Source organism: Nelumbo nucifera, chromosome 1 (genome assembly GCF_055504915.1).
Source record: "Nelumbo nucifera cultivar China Antique chromosome 1, China Antique-T2T, whole genome shotgun sequence".
NCBI classification, from domain to species: domain Eukaryota; kingdom Viridiplantae; phylum Streptophyta; class Magnoliopsida; order Proteales; family Nelumbonaceae; genus Nelumbo; species Nelumbo nucifera.
Genome location: NC_142649.1, coordinates 209,767,469 through 209,789,306, shown reverse-complemented (window position 1 = coordinate 209,789,306; position 21,838 = coordinate 209,767,469). Strand labels below are relative to the sequence as shown.

Here is a 21,838-nt window from a genome sequence, read left to right as displayed (position 1 = left end):
CAATAATTATGTATAAATCTATTTTTATTTTTTTATTTAATAGAAATTTTCAATATTTATTGGAGTTTAAACTACTATTATTTAGCTTTTCAAATTTAATTTATTGTGTGTTTTCATTATAATTTTTTAATAACTATTGGAGATTAAACTATTGTTCACAAGTTGGTTCGGTTTAGTTGTAAGTTGTTTGGCCAACCGAGTTTGTTAGGTTGGGGAGTTGGTCACTTAGGTCATATCAGTTTGGGTCAATTTTTGGTTTGGTCGGTCGGTTCAAAAGATTTAAACATAAAAAAATTAAATTTAAGTTTAAAAAAATTACAATGGCATTATTAAAAAAATAAATTTATGATATAAAATATTTTAGCCTATGAAATATTAGAATTTTCTCACTTTCTTGTATTAAAAAAATATATTTAAAATATAAAATATTAATATACATTTATGATCGGGTCATTCGATTTTAGTCAGTTTACAAATGGTCAAAGTGAAACTAATCCAACCCATTTGGGTTAGGAAATTGTTGAAACAAAGCCGACTGAAAATAGTAGAAATCGGGTTGGCCAGTTTCATTAGTTTGATTATGAATGGCAACAAGGCGGGGTGGGGACGAGGAGCCTCTCCCCATCCCCGTCTCCACAGGGATCCCCACTCCCCGTGATTCTTTATAATGTCAACCATTATGTTCACAAAATTGACAAACTGTACCCTTACTATTTAATATTGTCTTGTGGTATCCTTAAATTTTCTGATAATTGACACGCCATTAAATACTAATGAAAAAAATATATATATCAAATTTACCTTTTACTATTCACCAAAATTTCAAAATAAAACCCAATTGACTCTGCGTAGACCGGTTCATTGTTCTTCGTGGGAGAGGATGCCGGTTTTCAGCATTGCTCTCCGTAACTTAGACTACACCTCCATCTCTAGTTGATTGGACTACACTGCCGCAACAGATCTGAACGCCAGAATGGAATTTCCAACGCCTCTAGAAAACTGGAATCTTCGGACTTTCGTGCCTGTCTTTTTTTCCTCCTTTGATTTTCGTTTATATGGACGGATTGAAGGACTCTTATCCATTGTGTTCGATAGTCGGTCATAGCCAGCAAGGAGTGAGGGCAGGAAACAGAGCAAGAATGTGCTTGCAAGACGAAGGTCGTACAGCAAGAATGCCTTTACAAGATTTGTCTTCTGTTTTTAATGAGAGACCTTTCTTCACTCAGCACTGAAGTCATGGTTGTCGGATACCATGACCTTGCCTAGTTTGCTGTGGACTTCATCTCCAGTTCCTGTCTCAGTGGACAGGAACTTGAAACCGAAATGGCACGGTTTGCGTCTCTGAATCCTCCGCCAATTCACGGTAATACGAAAGAACAACAGCACTCTTTGCGTCTCTGAATTATGTTGCTCTGTTTTGTTTTGCAACAGAATCTATTCGAGGCTTGATCTCAGGGTGGAGATGATTGCTTCGTTGTTCCTGGTGACATTGAACCACATTCAAATGTAGGTATGTTTGGTAGAGAGAGAGCTCTATTGCCAACCAGTTTAGAAAGTACATGTCTCTTGGCAGAGAGATATGACGGCGAACCAAGTGGTGGCGCTGACTAGCCCGGGATCTGGGCAGATCTACTTCACAGGGAAAGAGATTACATGTCTTCAAAATTTTCAGTCGGCCCTGTTCTGCTCTCCCATCTATTTCTCTACTATTCTTTTTTTTTTTTGTTCAGATTAAAGGGGCATTGAACTTTCAACGAACATGAACCACCAAATCAATGACTCCACTACCCAACAGCCTTTATGTAAAGGCTTGAAACAAGATGAATGGTTGTGAAATTTTCTACTGAAACAACCTATTTATGTGATGAAGTTTTAAAGTCTGAAACTAAAAACTGCTCGTATCTTGTAGAAGATGAGCTCCCGCCAGCCTCTCTCGGTGTTTTCAACAACTGTTGAATTGCCATATCTGCATCGCAACTTGCAAACAGTAATAATCAGAAAAGAAAAACAATTAAAAATGCCCCAAAACCAGAAGAATATAAATAACAGATCAGAAAGAACCACAGCAACACAACCTATCCTCCTCTGGTACGTCCATCTGGGTAAGCTTAACAATGGTAACACCGGTTTCAGCTCTTCAAAAGTAAGCTGCACCTACAACGTTGAAAAAAATGTATATCCTCGTCGATTCCAATTCCCTAATCCATGAAGTTATGATGAAAATGTAAACAAGGACAGTCGATTACCGCTGAAGTGGAGCCGCGGTGATTTCCCCATGTCCGTCCCTACGGGGGAAAATCAACCCCATCCCTGTCCCATTAGTGGAAGATCCCCACGGGGATTAGGGAAATAAAGGAAATTGCTATCCTTAAGTTTGATAAATAACCCTATTTAAATTAATTATTGTTATTTTTGTATTGTAAAAAATTATTAAAGTAGTATATAAAAAATAAATGATAATTAATTATTATATAAAACAATTGTATATTGTTACATGTTTCTATTATTTATCTTTAACTTAACAAATCTCATGCATCGCACGAGTCCTGTTAGATTTTAAATATTTAGTTAAATAACTAAATATTTTAAGTAATAAAATATTTAACATAACTAGATTTTAAATAGTTAAGATAAATAAATAATTAATATTAAATTTTAAATAATGATATTATTTCAATAAATAAATAATATTGTAAATAACTAATTTCATTTATACCAATTAATAATTCTAGAAAATAGCTTTCAAAAAATTATTTTTTGTTAATAATAATTTTAAAAACTTAATCTTTATTTATTATGTTTATCTATAATAAAATTAATATTTATTGTATTTCAGTAATTATTTGTTGTTTTTGTGATAAATATATTTTCAATAATTATGTATAAATCTATTTTTGCTTTGTTATTTAATAGAAAATTTTCAATAATTATTGGAGTTTAAACTATTGTTATTTAGCTTTTTAAATTTAATTTATTGTGTATTTTTGCTATAAATTTTTAATAGTTATTGGAGATTAAACTATTATTCACAGATTGGTTCAGTTCAGTTGTAGGTTGTTTGGCCAACCAAATTGAAGTGGTTAGGTTGGGGGTTGGTCACTCAAGTTATATCGGTTTGGGTCAATTTTTGGTTTGGTTGGTTGATTCAAAAGTTTTAAACTTAAAGAAAAAAAAATTTAAAAATTAAGTTTAAATTTTAAAAAATTATAATGACATTATTAAAAAATAAATTTAAAAATTAAATTTATGATATAAACTATTTTAGCCTAAGAAATATTGGAATTTTCCCACTTTCCAGTATTAAAAAATATATTTAAAATGTAAAATATATATATGGTCGGGTTGTTCGATTTTAGTCCGTTTACAAATGCTAAAAGCGAAAATGATCCAACCTAGTCGGGTTGGGAAATTATTGATTAAAGTCGAATGGAAATACTAGAGATCAGGTTGGTTAGTTTCATTACTTTGATTCAGAATGGCAATGGGTCAGGGTAGGGATGAGGAGCCTCTCCCCATCCACGTCCTCGTCCCCATCCCCGTCTCCACGGGGATCCCCACTCCCCGTGACTTTATAATGTCAACCATTATATATATTTTTTTATTTTGTTTAAAAAATAAAAATAAAATAATTAAAATTTACAATCTTATTAGGAAAGATTCAAACATATTCAACCATATTTTTAAAAATATTAACATATAGATGTATGTGTACATATATATATATATATATATATATATATATTAGCAGGGATCCTATGGGGCGGGGGTCGGGGTCCACGTGGGGCAAGGTGTTATCCTTGTCCCCACACCATCCCCACCAATAGGGATGGAAATTTCCCCATCTCCGTCCCCATAGGGGGGAAATCATCTCCATCCTCGCCCCATTTGGGGCAAATCCCCACAAGGATCAAGGAAATGGGAAAAATTGCCATCCTTAAGTTTGATAAACAACCTTATCTAAACTTAATCAATGTTATTTTTTGGTATTGTAAAAAATTATTAGAAGTAGTATATAAATTATAAATGATTATTAATTATTATTTAAAGCAATCGTATGCTCTTACATGTTTCTATTGTTTATCTTTAACTTAATAAACCCCGTGCATCGCATGGGCCCCCTTAGAGTGGTTTCATTGGCCAACTTGAGCCTGACCCGGACTCGAGCCCAACCTGCAAATTGGAAAGATCGAACTTGACCTCAGGCTCAAGCCTTAAATACAAATTTTAGGGTCGGTCCCAGGTTGACCATAAACCTGGCCCAACCCACCCGATTTGTACCCGTAAATTGGTTGAAGTGGTGGTTGATGATATACCTGGTCAAGTTATGGGGCCCAGATCCAAGCTGCCCTCTTTGATTTATAAGCTGGGAATTCTTGTGAACTGTATTGCAGTTTGCAGAGGCCATTTTCCCCGTGAACCACCATGCACCATGCACCATGCACCATCCACCATTCTTTGGTTTGGTGTCACCATTGAACGAAACCTCTTTCAAATAAGCATCTTTATATTATTATTCCACAACCAGTGAATGTGGTTACATGTTCTTTTCCCCTTCTTTGGTTTGGTGTCACCATTGAACGAAACCTCTTTCAAATAAGCATATTATTCCACAACTAGTGAATGCGGTTACATGTTCTTTTCCCCTTTTTAAATCCAAATGACAACTATACCCTCCCTCTGTCCTGACAGTGATAATATTTGTCTAATTTAAAATATTATCATTTTGATTATTAATTCTTATTTTTTAGGGTAAAAGACTTAAACTTCTCTTTAGATTTTTCTTAAATATTAAAACATCCCTTATCTTTTTTAAATTGAACTAAGACCTCTCATTGAGTGACGTCACTGGACAAATACCTTCCCTCTGTTAACACTCCATCCACATATGTTTGCACATCACATTATGTGGTGATTAATTTTTTTAAAACCCCAATTCTCCCCATATCTATATTCTTTCTTCGTTTCCCTGGAGTGGTGCTACTATGTCCTGAACAAAATAGTTAATGCATCCTTCAATTTCAAATTCTAATATTTAGATTTGGAGCACTAGCAGCTTGAATGCATTAAGTTTATAGAAAGAAAGTTGATCACCAGGGACCTTGTCATGGTTCCAAAACTCTCGTTTGAAATAGAGATGCTGGTAGATCCATATGTGACATCAAGCAAACCATCATCACACTCATAGAAGGTGTTATAATGGATCCAAACTTTTTAGGAGGACCCAACCAATTGGACTACATCACAATCTAACTATGCTCATTGCACAAATCTTGAATCTCGGGCCATCATTGAGCCTGAACCTAAGATGGGGGCAATGGTGGAACCAGAAGAGTTGGATGATAATATTGGTCACTTGATACCATCTTACTTTGTTAATTTCTCAGGAAAGGTCACAGGTCTCTAAACTTAATTATGGCATAAAAAAACCTAGAAAAACAAAATAAATAAATACTTGAATTAGAATTATAATTGGAGGATATTATAGTAGTAAAGGTGTAAAAACAATCAAATAAAATAACATGACGTTGTTTAATGAAATAAGCCATGATTAAATCAAAGGTTCTGATTCTTGAACAATGGACTAACAAGCTTGGTTCAAAGCAACAGTGGTCACGACAAAGTTTATAATTCAAAAACATCTATTTCATTCTAATCTCTCAAAACATCATGGAAGTGCTGGTCGAGTAGATGATCGGATCGGAAAACCTTCCTTATCACTCTAAAATTATTTTTTGGCCAAAAATCATTGATTTGGTCAGCAACATGGTTTTTAAAACCGATTCAGAGACCGAACCGGTCAGGGGTCCGGTTACCGAGTCGAACGGTCTGACTATTTGAATTGAACAGTCAGCCCATTCTGACAAAAAGAATTAAAAAAATAGTCAAAACCGTTTGAACGGTTAACCATCTATGTCAGCGATTTGCTGACCAAAATCAACGGTTTTTGGAGAAAATCCGGTTTTGGGGAAAAATGGAACCGGTTACCTGACCAGTTCCCGATTTTTCTGGTCCGACCATAGGTGACTGGTTCCTGGTTTTTCTGGTCTGATTGTCCGGTCCGGTCCGATTTTGAAAACCATGGTCAGCAATCTGCTAACCCAGGTGGTTGAATTGTCGACACAGACAATGATTTTGACCGTTTTTTATTTTTTGTCAGAATAGACTATTCATTCAAATCGGATGGTCGGACCATTCAACTTGGGAATTAGTCCCCAGAAGTCCGATCTAGTTTTAAAGACCTTGCTTCTCATTGGATTTGTAAGCCTTATCTTTCTTTGTTCTGTCCCATATTTTTCCTTGGTTTTTAAAAGAACAAAAGTAATCCTTATATATAATTTCTTCATCATCAATAAAGATATCTAGCATCTTTAGATGGGACATCAGTTCAAAGTTTTTAGGGAAAAGTTTAGAAACACACGATGCAGAATTCTGAATTCCAGCCCCCCTACAACTAGCCCTCTCCCCCCTATAAACCACATCCTGTCCGTGAATTTGGCATCAATTCACGGTCAGATGCATTCCCCGTACTTTGGGCCTAGTAAATTCTGATCTGGGCTGATTGGTAGTTCTCCCAAGTTTTTAAAGAACAAAGTTGACCGTACATAAGATATTTTTTCATCATCATCATCATCATCAATGATATCTAGTATCTTTATATAGGATATCAGTTCAGAATTTCAGATATTGCCGTGGTTGTCAAAAGGGACAAACATGCCAAGCACTTTTTGATTTGTAACAATATTTACATAATGTATGTGTTATGTGTTGGACAACCATTGCATGTAGAACAGTTTACTATGGCTTTTGTGTTGGGAATGCGCAACGGATTCGGCACCTACCCAATTAAGCAGGTTATATTGTCATCTGAATAAGATGTGGAGAGGAAGAAGAAGAAGAAGAAATGGTTGATTAAGGCTCCGTTTGGTTTGTGGGAAAATTTAGGTGGGATGGGAAAATATGGGATAGGATGGGAAAGTGAAAAATTTTATACTTCCATTATTTGGTTTTTTATATGAGAAAATAAATGGGAAAACACTGTGACGAAGAAGAGAGGAGAGAGGGAGGAAGCAGATCTGGGTTCGAACAGGAAAGGTAGCAGATCTGGGTTCAAAAGGGGAGGTAGTAGAAGAAGAAGAAGCTGCCACCGTTGCTCTGCTTTTGGGCTCGAACGGGGAAGGTAGAAGATCTGGGTTTGAAAGGGGAGGTAGAAGAAGAAAAAGAAGGAGAAGCCACCGCCGCTGCTCTGTTTCTGCGTTCGAACGGAGGTAGCAGATTTGTATTCGAAAGGGGAGGTAGAAGAAGAAACATCTGGGTTCGAAAAGGGGAGGTAGCAGATCTGGGTTCAAGAGAAGCCACCGCCGCTGCTCGAATGGAGATAGGAGATCTGGGTTCGAAAGCCACTGCCACTGCTCTGCTTCTAGGTTCGAACGAATGTAGCAGATCTGGGTTTGAAAGCCACCACCACTGCTCTGCTGTGCTTCTGTAATAGTGCTTTCTTAACTTTTTCCATCGGGGTCGCACGTTTTTGGTCCGTGCGACCCCAAATCCACAATTTTGGGATCTAAGATCCCACATTTTTCTCATCCCATCCCTCTGTTTCCCTCAAACCAAATAAAAGAAAAGAGAATATTTTTAGAATATTCCCTTTTTCTCATCCCCATCCCACAAACCAAACGGAGCCCAAATGATTCAAGTGGAAAAATATTTTACTCCATTTCCTTAATAAAAGATGAAAAATATGTAGTAGTTCAAGTGTATTTTTTTTTCTTATTTTGGTATTCTAGCCAATAAGAACAACTTTTCTCCCCTAAAATCAATAAAAATAATACTTTTAATATAATTCCCAGTACATGATTTTTTTTTTGAAAAAATAATGGTACAAGATGTATGCACCGTATGAACAAGATAACTTTTATGCATTGTTCACCTCCTTTCTCTTCTTGAAACACCGAATAGCAGTGACAAACCTCCTCTACCTCCGGTATGTCTCTCTCTCTCTCTCTCTCCTTATTCTTCTTCTCCTTGGATTTTCGGTGATTTCTCACCGTTCACCAGAACCCCCACTATCACTCGACGCTTATATAGGTCTCTCCTTCATCGATTCAGCTCCCCAAAACCAATCTCTGAAGCTCCTGTTGTTCGGTAGCAGAGCAGAGCTGTCAGTTGTAGGCATTATTTGAGTTGTTCCAATCTTTCTCTCAGCTTCAAATCGCCCTAAAATGGAAAAATGCAACAAAGAAGGTTTTGTGGATAAAGTTCGAAGTTTGACACTAATTTCGTGTAACAGTGCATTTATTTGATATTTAAAAAAAGTTATCTTATTTTATTATAATAAAAATATAATTTTTATTGTTATCAGGGACCAAAAGTTGCCCTTATCGACTATATTGGAAATAAGGACTCTGCGAAAGTCCTACTAGTTTGATTTACAAGAGGATAGAAGAGAAAGAAGATAAGACATAACAATTCCAGTCTATCTATAACTCTAGTTTTTGTGTTTATCTAGAACTCCAGTGTTTGTACCCTAATTGATCTACAACCTCCAATGCCTTGACCGCCCTCTCCTCTACCATTAATTTTTCCAACATAACACACTTTCTTCCCATTAAATTGAATGGTGACAGATATGTTGCTTGGAAGGCCTAATTTTTACCCATTTTTTGAACCCATGAAATTGATGGAATTGTTGATGGCTCTCTGCCATGTCCGCTTAAAGAAATCATCACCAGTGGACAGCAAGTGCCGAACTCAGAATATTCAGTATGGGTTCAACTTGACCAACTCATAATGACTTGGATCATCTCTTCACTCATTGAAAGCATGGTTGGACAAGTGATTGGCTTAAAAACTTCACGAGAGATCTAGAGAGCCTTAGAAGAAGCCTATGCATCTCCCTCACCAGCCCGACTTCTCCAATTATGTATGCAACTCATGTCACTTAAGAAGGGGAATTCGACCATCACTAAGTACATACAGAAAGTGAAGACTATAGCAGAGCAACCGTCGACTGCTTCTGAACCTCTACACAACAAAGATTTTCTTCTCAGTATTCTCAATGGTCTAGGTTCGGATTATGATTCTTTTATCACTTCTTTCACTACTAAATCTAATTTTTCCATTGTTACATTGTCTGATCTATATGGCCAACTGCTAAATCATCAGTCGTGGCTTTCACAAAGGCATTCTATAACAGATCTGTCCAGTTCTAGTGTTAATGTGGCTAACAAATAGCAATAAATTAGCAACAAACCTCAAAACCCGTCCCAGATGGCTTTCCTCCAAGAAACAATTTTCAGCCTAATTTTAGAGGTAGAGGACGAGGAAGGGGACATGGTCATGGACCCGTGGTGGCTATCCATATCAATAGAACCCAACAGTTCGATGCCAATTGTGCAACAAGACCAATCACACTTCATTATCTTGCTATAGGAGCTTAGATATTTCTTTCACTGGGGAGCAACAACAACCTCCTCTAGTCCAACCCAATGCCTATCTTGCTAGCACTACCCAATCACAGTTGGACCCTAATTGGTACCCAGACTCTGGTAAATCTCATCACTTGACTCAAGATATAACAACTTGCAAGCTCGATCTGAATACTCTGGGAGGATCAGATCCGTATTGGTTATTGAATAGTTTTGGGTATTTCTCATATCGGTCATTCTTCTTTTCATCTAAACAACCATCTCTTTCATCTATATAATAAGGAGGTGAATATAACATTATTGCTAATTATCTTGAAAAGTTTGGGATATTTCATCGTATTTCTTGCCCTCATGTTCATTATCAAAATGGTGCTCTAGAACGAAAGCATAGACATATTACTGAGAGTGCACTTGCATTACTCTCCCATGCTTCTTTACCTCTTTCTTTTTGGGATGAAGCTATTCTTACTGCTACTTTTTTGATAAACCACATGCCCACTTCACTTTTGCAGGGTCTCTCTCCTTATGAGAAATTATTTGCTAAGTTTCTTGACTATAGCATTCTCAAAGTTTTTGGGTGTACTTGTTATTCGTTATTGAAACCTTTTAATCAACATAAAACGGATTTTCGTTCCTCACTTCATATTTTCTTGGGCTACAACACTTCACATAAAGGCTTTCAATGCCTGAACCCTACTCCTGGGAAAATTATCATCTTCCTCGTCCCCATCTGGCATGTTTATTACGGCTCCACTACCCCTATCCCTCCTCCTTTGGTTGAAGTTACAACACCACCATCACCAGTTTCACCCTCATCCCCATCCCTCACGGGTTCTCCCATTTCATCACCTTCTTCACCTCCACCCAAGATGAGAAGTATCAAATCAATTATGAGAATGACTGCACTTGTACTTCACCCAATTCGATCTCACCCCATGTTGATTAGGTCTCAAATGCAAGGATCATCTTTACTAGCCACTAAACATCCACTACCAGAGGCATTGATCACCCAGTATTCACATTTTATCTGAGTTGTCCTGTTACTCACAGGCTAAGAAACATGTTTAAGGGCGTAAAGCCTTGTGTGACAAGTTTGATGCTCTCCTGAAAAATGGCACATGGACATTGGTTCCCTACACTAGTAACATGCATGTTATTGACTTCAAATGGATATATAAAATTAAACAAAATGCAGACAACAACTTTTAATGCTACAAAGCTTTGTAGCTCAGGGCTTCACTCAATAGCCTGACATTGATGTTGGTGAGACTTTCAACATAGTTGTTAAGCCTGCTACCATAAGGACTGTTCTTAGTGTTGTTGTCTCTAATAAATGGCCCATTCACCGATGTGAATAAACTAGCGGGGATCCGTGTGATGCACGGGGTTTGTTAAGTTAAAGATAAACAATAGAAACATGTAAGAGTATACAATTATTTTATATAATAATTAATAATCATTTATATTTTATATACTACTTTTAATATTTTTTTACAATACAAAAATAACAATAATTAATTTTAGATAGGGTTATTTATCAAACTTAGGGATGGCAATTTTCCCCATTTCCTTTATCCTCGTGGGGATTTGCCCCGAATGGGGTGAGGATGGGGATGATTTTCCCCCTTGTGGGGACGAAGATGGGGAAATTTTCATCCCCATTGGTGGGGATGGTGCGGGGAAGGGGAGAACACTCCCTACCCCACGCCGATGGGATCCCCACTAATATATATGTATATATACGCATACGTTTATATGTATATATATACAAATAGGTCTATATGTTCATATTTTAAAAAATATGGTTGAATATGTTTGAATCTTTCCTAATAGGATTGTAAAATTTAATTATTTTATTTTTATTTTTTAAATAAAATAAAAAACAAAAACATAATGATTGACATTATAAAGAATCACGGGGAGTGGGGATCCCTGTGGAGACAGAGATGGGGATAATTATGTCCCCGTTAGTGGGGATGAGGACAAGGACGTAGATGGGGATTTTTGCAGGGATGAGGGTGGGGAGAGGCTCCTCGTCCCTGCCTCGCCCCATTGCCATTCTGAATCAAACTAATGAAACTGACCAACATGATTTCTAGTATTTCCAATCGGCTTTGGTTCAACAATTTCCCAACCTAACTAGGTTGGATTAGTTTCGCTTTGACCATTTATAAACTGACTAAAATCGAACGACCCAACCATAGATATATTAATATTTTACATTTTAAATATATTTTTTTAATACCAGAAAGTGGGAAAATTCCAATATTTCTTAGGCTAAAATAGTTTATATCATAAATTTAATTTTTAATAATGCCATTGTAATTTTTTCAAGTTTAAATCTTTTGAATCGATCAACCAAACCAAAAATTGACTCAAAGCGCTATAACCTGAGTGACCAACCCCTCAACCTTACCAGGTCGATTTGATTGCCAAACATCCTACAACTAAACCAAACCAACCTATGAATAATAGTTTAATCTCCAATAATTATTAAAAATTTATAGCAAAAATACACAATAAATTAAATTTAAAAAGCTAAATAACAATAGTTTAAACTCCAATAATTATTAAAAATTTTCTATTAAATAACAAAACAAAAATAGATTTATACATAATTATTGAAAATATATTTATCACAAAAACAATAAATATTAGTTTTAGTATAGATAAATATAAAATAAATAAAGACTATTTCTTTAAAATTATTATTAATAAACGATAATTTTTTGAAAGTTATTTTCTAGAATTATTAATTGGTATAAATGAAATTAGTTATTTACAATATTATTCATTTATTGAAATAATGTCATCATTTAAATTTTAAAATATTAATTACTTGTTGAATTTAATAATCCATAAAATTATAGTACTATTCATACATAATTTTGTTTATGTTAACTATTTAAAATCTAGTTATGTTAAATATTTTGTTATTTAAAATATTTAGTTATTTAACGAAATATTTAGAATCTATAGGGGACCTATGTGATGCACGGGATTTGTTAAGTTAAAGATAAATAATAAAAACATGTAAGAGTATACAATTGTTTTATATAATAATTAATAATCATTTATATTTTATATACTACTTTTAATAATTTTTTATAATACAAAAATAACAAAAATTAATTTAGTAGGGTTGTTTATCAAACTTAGGGGTGGCAATTTTCCTTATTTCCCCAATCCCCATGGGGATCTGCCCCGAATGGGGCAGGGATGGGAATAATTTTCCCCTGTTGGGACGGAGATGGGGAAATTTTCATCCCCATTGGCGATGGATGACAAGGAGAGTACTCCTTGCCCTACGGGGACCTAGATCCCCGTCACATGAGATTCCTGCTAATATATGTATATATACACATACATTTATATGTATATATGTATACATACGTCTATATGTTAATATTTTTAAAAATATGGTTGAATATGTTTAAATCTTTTCTAATATGATTGTAAATTTTAATTATTTTATTTTTATTTTTTAAATAAAGTAAAAAACAAAAACATAATGGTTGATATTATAAAGAATCACAGGGAGTTAGGATCCTCGTGGAGATGGGGATGGGGAGAGGCTCCTTGTCCCCACCCTGCCCCGTTGCCATTCGTAATCAAATTAATGAAACTGACCAACCCAATTTCTAGTATTTGCAATTGGCTTTGGTTCAACAATTTCCTAACCTGAATGGGTTGGATTAGTTTAGCTTTGGTCATTTGTAAAATAAATAAAATCGAATGACCTAACCATAAATATATATTAATATTTTATATTTCAAATATATTTTTTTAATACAGGAAAGTGGGAAAATTCCAATATTTCATAGGCTAAAATATTTTATATCATAAATTTAGTTTTTAAATTTATTTTTTAATAATGCCATTGTAATTTTTTTAAAATTTAAAATTGATTTTTTTTTATGTTTAAATCTTTTGAACTGACCGGCCAAACCGAAAATTAACCCAAACTGATATAACCTGAGTAACCAACTCCCCATCCTGACCAAGTCAGTTAGCCAAACAACTTACAACTAAACTGAACCAACTTGTGAACAATAGTTTAATCTTTAATAATTATTAAAAATTTATAGTGAAAATGCACAACAAATTAAATTTAAAAGAGCTAATAACAATAGTTTAAACTCCAATAATTATTGAAAACTTTTTATTAAATAACAAAACAAAAATAGGTTTATACATAATTATTGAAAATATATTTATCATAGAAAACAATAAATGATTATTGAAATACAATAAATATTAATTTTAGTAAATATAAATATATAATAAATATAGATTAAGTTTTAATTTATTATTAATAAACATTAATTTTTTTGAAAGTTATTTTCTAAAACTATTAATTGGTATAAATGAAATTATTTATTTATTGAAATAATATCGTTATTTAAATTTTAACACTTAATTACTTGTTGAATTTAATAATCCATAAAATTGTAGTACCATTAATACATAATTTTGTTATTTTAACTATTTAAAATCTAGTTATGTTAAATATTTAGTCATTTAACTAAATATTTAAAATCTTAATCTATGTATTATAATTTAAAGTTATTCGATAACTATTTAAAACATATTACTAATTGATTTAATAATTATTGAAAATTTTCTATTAAATAACAAAACAAAAATGGATTTATCACAGAAAATAATAAATAATTACTGAAATATAATAAATATTAATTTCATTATATATAAATATATAATAAATGTAGATTAAGTTTTTAAAATTATTATTAATAAACATTAATTTTTTTGAAAGTTATTTTCTAGAATTATTAATTGGTATAAATGAAATTCGTTTTTTACAATATTATTTATTTTTGAAATAATATCATTTTAAAATATTAATTACTTGTTGAATTTAACTAAATATTTAAAATCTTAATATATGTATTATAATTGAAAGTTATTCAGTAAATATTTAAAATATATTATTAATTGATTTAAAATATTAATTTTAATATTTTGTTTTTGAAGATATTTATTAATTGAAATATTTAAATAATATTTCATTTTTAATGTTAGATTTTTATTATTTGAATAATATTTAGATTGAATAATCCAAAAAAACATAATTTATATTATTTATACATAATTTTGTGACGAATTTTATAAAAATATATAATAATTAATAATATAAAGATTATTAAATCAATTATAATTATTTTTTACCTTTTTAATAAATATTTTAAAATTATTATATAATTTTGTTAGAGTATTTAAATAATTATTAATTTTTTAATTCAGACTTTCTTTAAATAGATGTTGATAAAAAGTGGGGGAGAAGATAATTAAGAAGTAGAGAGAGAGATTTTAGAAGAAAGTTGAGGATAATGGAAAAAGTTTAGAAGAAAGTTGAGATTTTTTGCGAATAATTATATTATTTACTATAATAATAATCCCCTGATTCAGGCCTTTTCTTCATCTTCTTCTAGTTTTGGTCTTCTCTCTAATTCTGTTTTATCTCTTTCTATTGCTTTATTATCGTCTGAAATGTTTCAGGCTAGAACCCCTTCTATTTTCAAAGCAATGATGACATATTTAGAGCTGAAACTCTGAAAGAAAGAAAGAAAGAATTGATTCTGTCCACTCCACTTTTAAGTAGGTAATTTGTCTAATCTCATTAGATTGATTTGGTTTTGATTAATTATTGCTGACCCACCTACCATAACATTCACATTATGGCGATGGACGAGGGTGTTGGCATGTCCGTCCTTGTATATTCGCCGTATCAGAGGCTCCAATATTTGGAAAGTTTCTTCTTGGCAAAACTGGAGAGAAGGGTTATCATAAATTCATAGTTTATACTGTACATCACAATTCACAAAGTCTTCATTTTTGTCTCTTTAATTAACATATATATATATATATATATATATATATATATATCCACTGCTTCACCGCTCCTACTCCCATCACTAGAGTAAATACCACCGCTCGGTTATTATACTTATTATTATTATGGATTTATGGTTATTCTTGTTAGTCATTGTTAATTCATTACAGAATAGGAGGGCACCGTGTCGAGAAAGAAGAAGTTCCGAGCAGTGCGTGTCGCAGTTGAAGCGCGTGTTTGCGTCAGAGCAAATCAAAGAGCTAGCGTCGGTATATTCTCGCTTAAAAAGCCTCAACTGGAGCTGGCAGTTTGGTTTCTTCTGCTTCTTGCCCTTCTGGTTCATCTTCTTCCGCATCCCACAGGAAGTGGGCGTATGATCCCAAAACGAAGCTGCACTACCCATTTCAGTAAATTAAATTGTTTTATTTTATTTTTTCCTTCCTTAATAAAAGAACACAACAAGTAGAATTGCGCAAAGCATTAACCCTTCTCAATATGCTAACCCAGCTTAACAACAAATTAAATAAGCCACATCTGAGATGAATTACAGTAACTAAGTATCAATTCTAAGAATCCTACGGGTAAATTCTGTCCACCCACCAGACACACTATATCAACACTATATCAACTCCAATGGAAGACGGTTCATCATCATAAGAATAAAAAGAAAATGAAGAAAAACAGGGGAAAAATCGAATTTGACTGAAAATGTTCAAACTAAATATAGAACGGTGATGAACGAACTTTCCCGTATTTTCTATTGCTTTTTGTTTATCAGGATTTTACGCGTAAAAAAATAATAGAATTTAAAGTATATACCAGTCGCCGGGAGATGCCTGGACTGCCTGATCGAAATAAGATTGAGCTCTATCTTGATCTCTATGCGTCTCCCATATGAGTTTTCCGTATAGAGACAACACTTCTCCGTCTCCAGGACTCGCCAATATAGCTCTTCCATAGTATTCTTCCGCTTTAGCCACATCTTTCTCCACCTGTACAAATCAGATTCAAAAAATAAAAACATCATTATGACATGATGGAGTAGAAATATAAGTGGTCATCAACGTCGATAAATCGAGCTGCCAAGTACCTCATGCAAGAATTGGCCGTAATTCCTCAAGAGAAGTGGATTTGCTGGGTTCGATTTCTGCATCTGTTGATAATAAGCATGGATCTTGCTCTGATCAGCGTTACCGCCTGTGGAGGAACCACCACCACCACTACTGCCTCCTCCTCCGCCGCCTCCACCAATCTTCTTTCCCCTTCCCTCTCCACCACCGGAAAACTCCAACTCTTCCGTCACAACACCATTCTTCCGCCAAATTCTTGCAGAACTAGCACGATCAACCGTCTTTCGCCTCGAAACTCGCGATTCTGTGGCATATTCATGAAGCCCTTCCACATCCGATATCCTTCCAGGGGAAAACCGAGATCCGGCCCCATTCAACTGGGACAACCGGCCTGATTCTTTGTTAATCGACCAGATCATGTCGGTTTCGGATAATGCTCGTCGAATCCTCCTCGAAGCATCATCCTTCTTGTCTTTGATGTCGAAATGTAGCGACGACCTCAAAGAAACCCCGGTTTTCCCTTTTTTATCGGAGAACAAGATTCCAGTGGTTGAATCTAGATCGCAGAGAGATGTCTTCGTTGAACTAAGAATGGCAGATGCCTGAACCGGAGCCGAACTGGTTCTAAAAAGTACATTTTTCATTGCGGTTGCGGATCAGGAAAAAAAGAGAATGCTCTAGAAGTTGAACATTTTATTTGTAAAATGTTTCTGGTTTTCAGCTCCAGAGAGAGAGAAACGGTTGGCGAAATTGGCGAGTGGTGACTGGTGAGTTTATATAGCCGTCTGGTTGACGTTAGGAAAAGAGACGGTGTTAAAAGTGGAGGAGTAAGGTGTTGAAACGTGGCAAATTGCACGTGACCGTAGGCGTCGGCTTTGCCCAATTGCCTCACATGCGGGTCCACTTTGGACCGTAGTCTCGCTTTTGATTTCCCACGCGTCATGCAAGAGCCGTGAATTGATGATGCCATCATGCCACGTAGATGCACGTCCCGACAAGTTAACTCCCTAACCCTCTGACTCCTGTGTGGGTGGTTCCATGATATGTGTACGGATCCCTTTGATAATTGATACGTGTCTTCTTCAAATTACCTAAATTGCCCTTGATTCTGATGTACGGAATATTCGTTTATAGTTGCGAGTAAATGACCAAAATATCATCCTCATCATCATGGTCACTTGGTCCGTCACCGACCCGATCCATGCTGTTTAGACCTGGCAATTGTGTTGGGTGGGTCGGGTTCGGTTTGGGTCAAGATCCTTCGAGTTGATTTCAGGTTGGGTTGTCAAATGTTAGACCCTAATATTTAATTTTTGGGTTAGGGTTGACCCATAAGTCAATTAGGGTCATCCAAAAAATAACTAAAATTTAAAAATAAAGAAAAACTACATGAAAAATACCAAAATTAAAAGAATTAATCGTAAAATTCTAAATATAAAATAAAAAAATTTGAACATTTTACAATTTAAAGTGTAAACAATAAAGAATAAAGACTAAATAAAAAATATTAAAGAGTGGAAACTTCTAAGAATGCATAAATAGTTCTAATTATACTTGACAATCCGGTCTGTGGGTTAGTCCATGACCCAACCCAATCCATTTTTTATATCAGGTCGGGTCATTCTCACATTTAGATAGCTAAATACGAGACCCTAACCCTATATTTTCGGATTGAGTTGGATCGAGTGCGGGTTAGGTTAACTTTTTGCCAAATGCTGTTACATGTTGTTTGATGATATTCATGATAGGGATGCTTCTGCTAAAAAGCTTTAAAGCTCATTGGCTCCAAGGAAACCAACCCAGAATAGGACCCCGCCAATGGAAGTGCTTGGAACCCAGTCACGGCTCTCCCTTTTCATTTGAGTCTGCTTTGCACTTTCCATCAACCAAAAAAAGCTGAAAATGGAGTTGGCGTTTTTGGATGGGTCACACTCACGCTCAGAAAACGAGTCAAAGAGTTTGCGTTAGTATGTGTTTGGCATCGGTGTTGGGAATACAGTATTGTTTTTATTTTTTGTTTAGAAAAGGTATTGTCATTAGACCTGTTCATGGGCTGGGTGGCCCGACGAGCCGGCCCAGCCTGGCCACCGGATGGGCTTGAACATACATTTGAGCCCATGGGCTTGATCTCAGGCCAAAAAGCCCGGCCTGTAATAAATTCGAATTGGGCTTGGGATTTACCAAAATAGCCCGGCCCGGCCCAACCTATAGGTTAAACTTAAAAACCCTAATATCCTAAGTAACCCCTCTTCCTCATTCATGTCTTTCGAGTTAGCCGAATTGTCGAACCTCTAGTCTCTTCTCTTCACAGTGATTCACATCACATCCTCACACTCTTAGGCAGCCACAAAACCGGCAAACACTCACCGGAGCAACCAATAAACTCCGACAAATTGGCGGTGAGTCTCTCTCTCTCTCTCTCTCTCCCTCTCTCTCTCTCTCTCTCTCTCTCCCTCTCTCTCTCTCTCTTTCCTCTTCTCACTTCTTCTCTATCAAATCTCAGACACCGGCGGCGGCAGTGAGTCCTCTCTCTCTCTCTCTCTCTCTCTCTCTCTTAGATGCGAACTGACTTCACTTTTCATTATCAAAATCTCAACTCATTGGCGAACACAGTCACCAACAGTGCGTCATCTGTTAGGTTGGGCTTCGGGCTTTTTATCAGGGTCGGGCTCGGGCCCAAGTTGTAGGCCCGTTGGTCGGGCTGGGCTCAGGCTCGGGCCTAACAAAATCTTGTTTATGAAGAGTAAAAGCCCAGTCCAAGCTCAGCCTGACCCATGAACAGGTCTAACTATCTTATAGGATGTTTTATGAGAAAACAGTACCAATTTCAGCATTAATGCTGTCGAACTGTTTTCAACATTAATATATGTTTAAGATGATGTCACATTAATGCCATATCATTGCAGTATTAGTAGTAATAGGTTGTTTTCTGATAAAACATATTGAATTTGGTGTTTCTAAATACGGTCAGACTACATTTTCCCGATTTCTAAAATATGTCTAATTGTCTAAAGCAACGTTTTTTTCTACAAAACAGTACCAAACAAGAGACCTTTTCTGAAGCACCCCTTTTCTTTTTCCTGATGTAGTGTCTATATAGTGCCATTTTCTCAAAAAAAAAAAGCATCGAGGCCAAACACCACCCTAGAGATTTCTTTTACATACATCCAAATTTCAAAAGCTTGCATTTGCGACCACCGGCTTCATTCTGATAAGATTTAGATTTGAATCGAATTGAATCTGTATTTATTTTTCTCGGATTCAGATGTATGCTTATTCAATGATCGCAGGTTAGAGAGCTAGCAAGCATAGAGCAGGTGAAGTCGGAGCTCACAGGGTCTGTACTCTGTGGTGTTGTTTACTAGGTGTCATTCTGGTAATAACAATGGAAAGCAGATGGCAATTGGAAATAAAGGAACGCTGGCAAAAACCTTGGTCCCGCCCGCATGGTGGCATAGAAGGTATAACTTATAACCAACCCACGTCCTACAAAAACAAAACTCAAAACCCAAAGCCGGGGTAGGACTTGGGCTTGGAGTATGGTCAACCCGGCCGCCAGTGGTTTTGTTCCTCCGTTTGTTTACACTAGAGTAGAGTAGATAGTATGGGAGTGGGACCCATGCGATGCATTCCCCCCTCCCCTTCACGTTCCGATGCATTCCCCCCTCCCCCTCCCCATCCAAATCAATCCAATTATCAATTATGTATTAGACTTTTCTTTTTTTATTTTTGGGATTTTTAGACTGCAATACCCCTCAGAAAACAACGAAACATATAAATATGAAAGACACAAAAAACAAAGCAACCCCTATTAATCCATATGCCCGATTCATCATGCATCGCCATTAATATTCTTGTAATTTCGATTAACTACATCAAAATCCGGTTTAAGGTTTTTTTTTTTATATGCCGGTTTAGGGTTTATTGAATCTTGTTTTGTTTTTTTTTTTTTTGATGTAAAAGAAAGAGTTTTCAAACCTCAATGGACCTCCTTTCCCATTTCCTTTGACATACATTTACATGAACAATTTATAAATTAAATTAGCTCCTGTTTGATATCACTTAAATTAAGTATTTGTTAAAATAAGTTTGGCAAAAAAACAATAAGTACTTATTTCGAAAATAATGCTTAAAAATAAGCAACTCTAAGAACTTAAAAAAAAAATAATTACTTATTCAAATTTTATGGGACAAGAATATTCCTAAAAAATTTTCAAAATATCAATACTACCCCCCACGAATGGAGAAAACCCTATCGTCTTCATTTGTGCAGGTAACGGAGAACATACTAGAGGGGTGACTGGTGGCTCTTTTTTTGTGATTTCTCTCAAGTGTGGTGTTTTTTCATGTTTTTCCTTATTCCTTCATTGTTCTCATGTCATTTCATCTTATTTTTTATGCCTTTTTTTACTTTTTTTTTGCATATTATTGTGAACAATATGCCATTACCCAATTTTTTCTACATAAATTGTGGGATATTTTCACTATTTTTGCTTATGATGTTGATTTTACATACTTTTAACAGAATTATTATTATTAATTTTAATTTATACAAAATACTCTTTTTAACATTAATATAGATAATCAAAATATTTATTTTTATCATTATCATCAATGATATTATAACTTTGTTAACAATATTTATTATTATTATTGTTGTTATTATAGGTAAAGCTTTGAAAGTACTTTTGTGAAATTACTCTTTAGATGTACTTACAAAATACTTTTTAAAAATAAATTTTGTAAAATACTTAAAAAAGTACTTTTGTGAAATGGAAATACCTTTGGAATATTGCCTTTTTATCAAACTAATTCTATGAAGTACTTTTTTTATAGTAATTTTCTAAAAGTACTTCCTAAAAGTAATTTTGCAAAAGTGTTTTCTTAAAGTAATTTGTGAAGTTTGTTAGTGTTATTGTTGTTGTTGTTGTTGTTGTTATTATTATTGTTATTATTATTATTATTATTATTATTAGTAGTAGTAGTAGTAGTAGTAGTAGTAGTAGTATTTTGTTTATTGATCATTTATATGAGAATAGTTTAATATAATATTCCAAAAACAACATTTTATATGCATTTGTGAAGTAGGGGCTAATTTTTATTTTTCACAAAAATAAGTACTTTTTGGTCAAGTGGCTCACCAAACAGTGTAACACTGATAAGTGCTTAGAATAAGCATAAGTGGTTTAGGGAAATGATCCACCAAACAACAATAAGTACTTATTTCTCAAACCACTTATTCACCAAACATAGCCTTAGTTGGACCTGTGTGACACGAGAATATTGGAGTAAACTGATGCTTTTAAGTTAAATAGGTTTAATAGGTGTTCGGGTTGTAGGTCAAACCCAACCATAAGTAAAATCTTCTTGTCCCCAAAATCCGATTTCTGATGAAAAGTTGTATAAATGACCATAAAAGGGTGAATGAAATAGTCCAAGTTGTTTCTGATCATTTTACTACTTTTTTTGGTGAAAACTATTTTAGAACT

The 21,838-nt window shown here is 34.6% G+C and overlaps 1 protein-coding gene and 2 long non-coding RNA genes across 3 annotated transcripts; 1 reads left to right on the top strand and 2 right to left on the bottom strand.

Moving 5' to 3' along the window:
* Nucleotides 1-587: 587 nt before the first annotated feature.
* On the bottom strand, nt 588-2,642 carry LOC148804440 (uncharacterized). The gene is made up of 3 exons (XR_016075978.1): nt 2,247-2,642; nt 2,076-2,154; nt 588-1,966 (listed from the first exon to the last, which is right to left on the bottom strand). It is a non-coding gene; the product is annotated as an uncharacterized LOC148804440 (long non-coding RNA).
* A 166-nt stretch (nt 2,643-2,808) lies between these two features.
* Nucleotides 2,809-15,709, top strand: LOC148804439 (uncharacterized). Its single transcript, XR_016081009.1, has 2 exons — nt 2,809-7,482; nt 14,946-15,709. It is a non-coding gene; the product is annotated as an uncharacterized LOC148804439 (long non-coding RNA).
* On the bottom strand, nt 15,199-17,105 carry LOC104585637 (uncharacterized). Its single transcript, XM_010242586.2, has 3 exons — nt 16,370-17,105; nt 16,099-16,271; nt 15,199-15,669 (listed from the first exon to the last, which is right to left on the bottom strand). The coding sequence occupies exons 1-3, from the start codon at nt 16,991-16,993 to the stop codon at nt 15,561-15,563; spliced, it is 906 nt and encodes a 301-aa protein (XP_010240888.1). The 5' UTR covers nt 16,994-17,105; the 3' UTR covers nt 15,199-15,560.
* Between the last annotated feature and the right edge of the window lie 4,733 nt (nt 17,106-21,838).

Bases quoted from the DNA above. Each gene is read 5' to 3' on its own strand.
- LOC104585637 (XM_010242586.2), bottom strand. From the start codon at position 16,993: ATGAAAAATGTACTTTTTAGAACCAGTTCGGCTCCGGTTCAGGCATCT. The intron at 16,272-16,369 runs GTACTTGGCAGC...TGATTTGTACAG, and splicing joins ACGGCCAATTCTTGCATGAG to GTGGAGAAAGATGTGGCTAA. The intron at 15,670-16,098 runs GTATATACTTTA...TGGGTAGTGCAG, and splicing joins CAGGCATCTCCCGGCGACTG to CTTCGTTTTGGGATCATACG.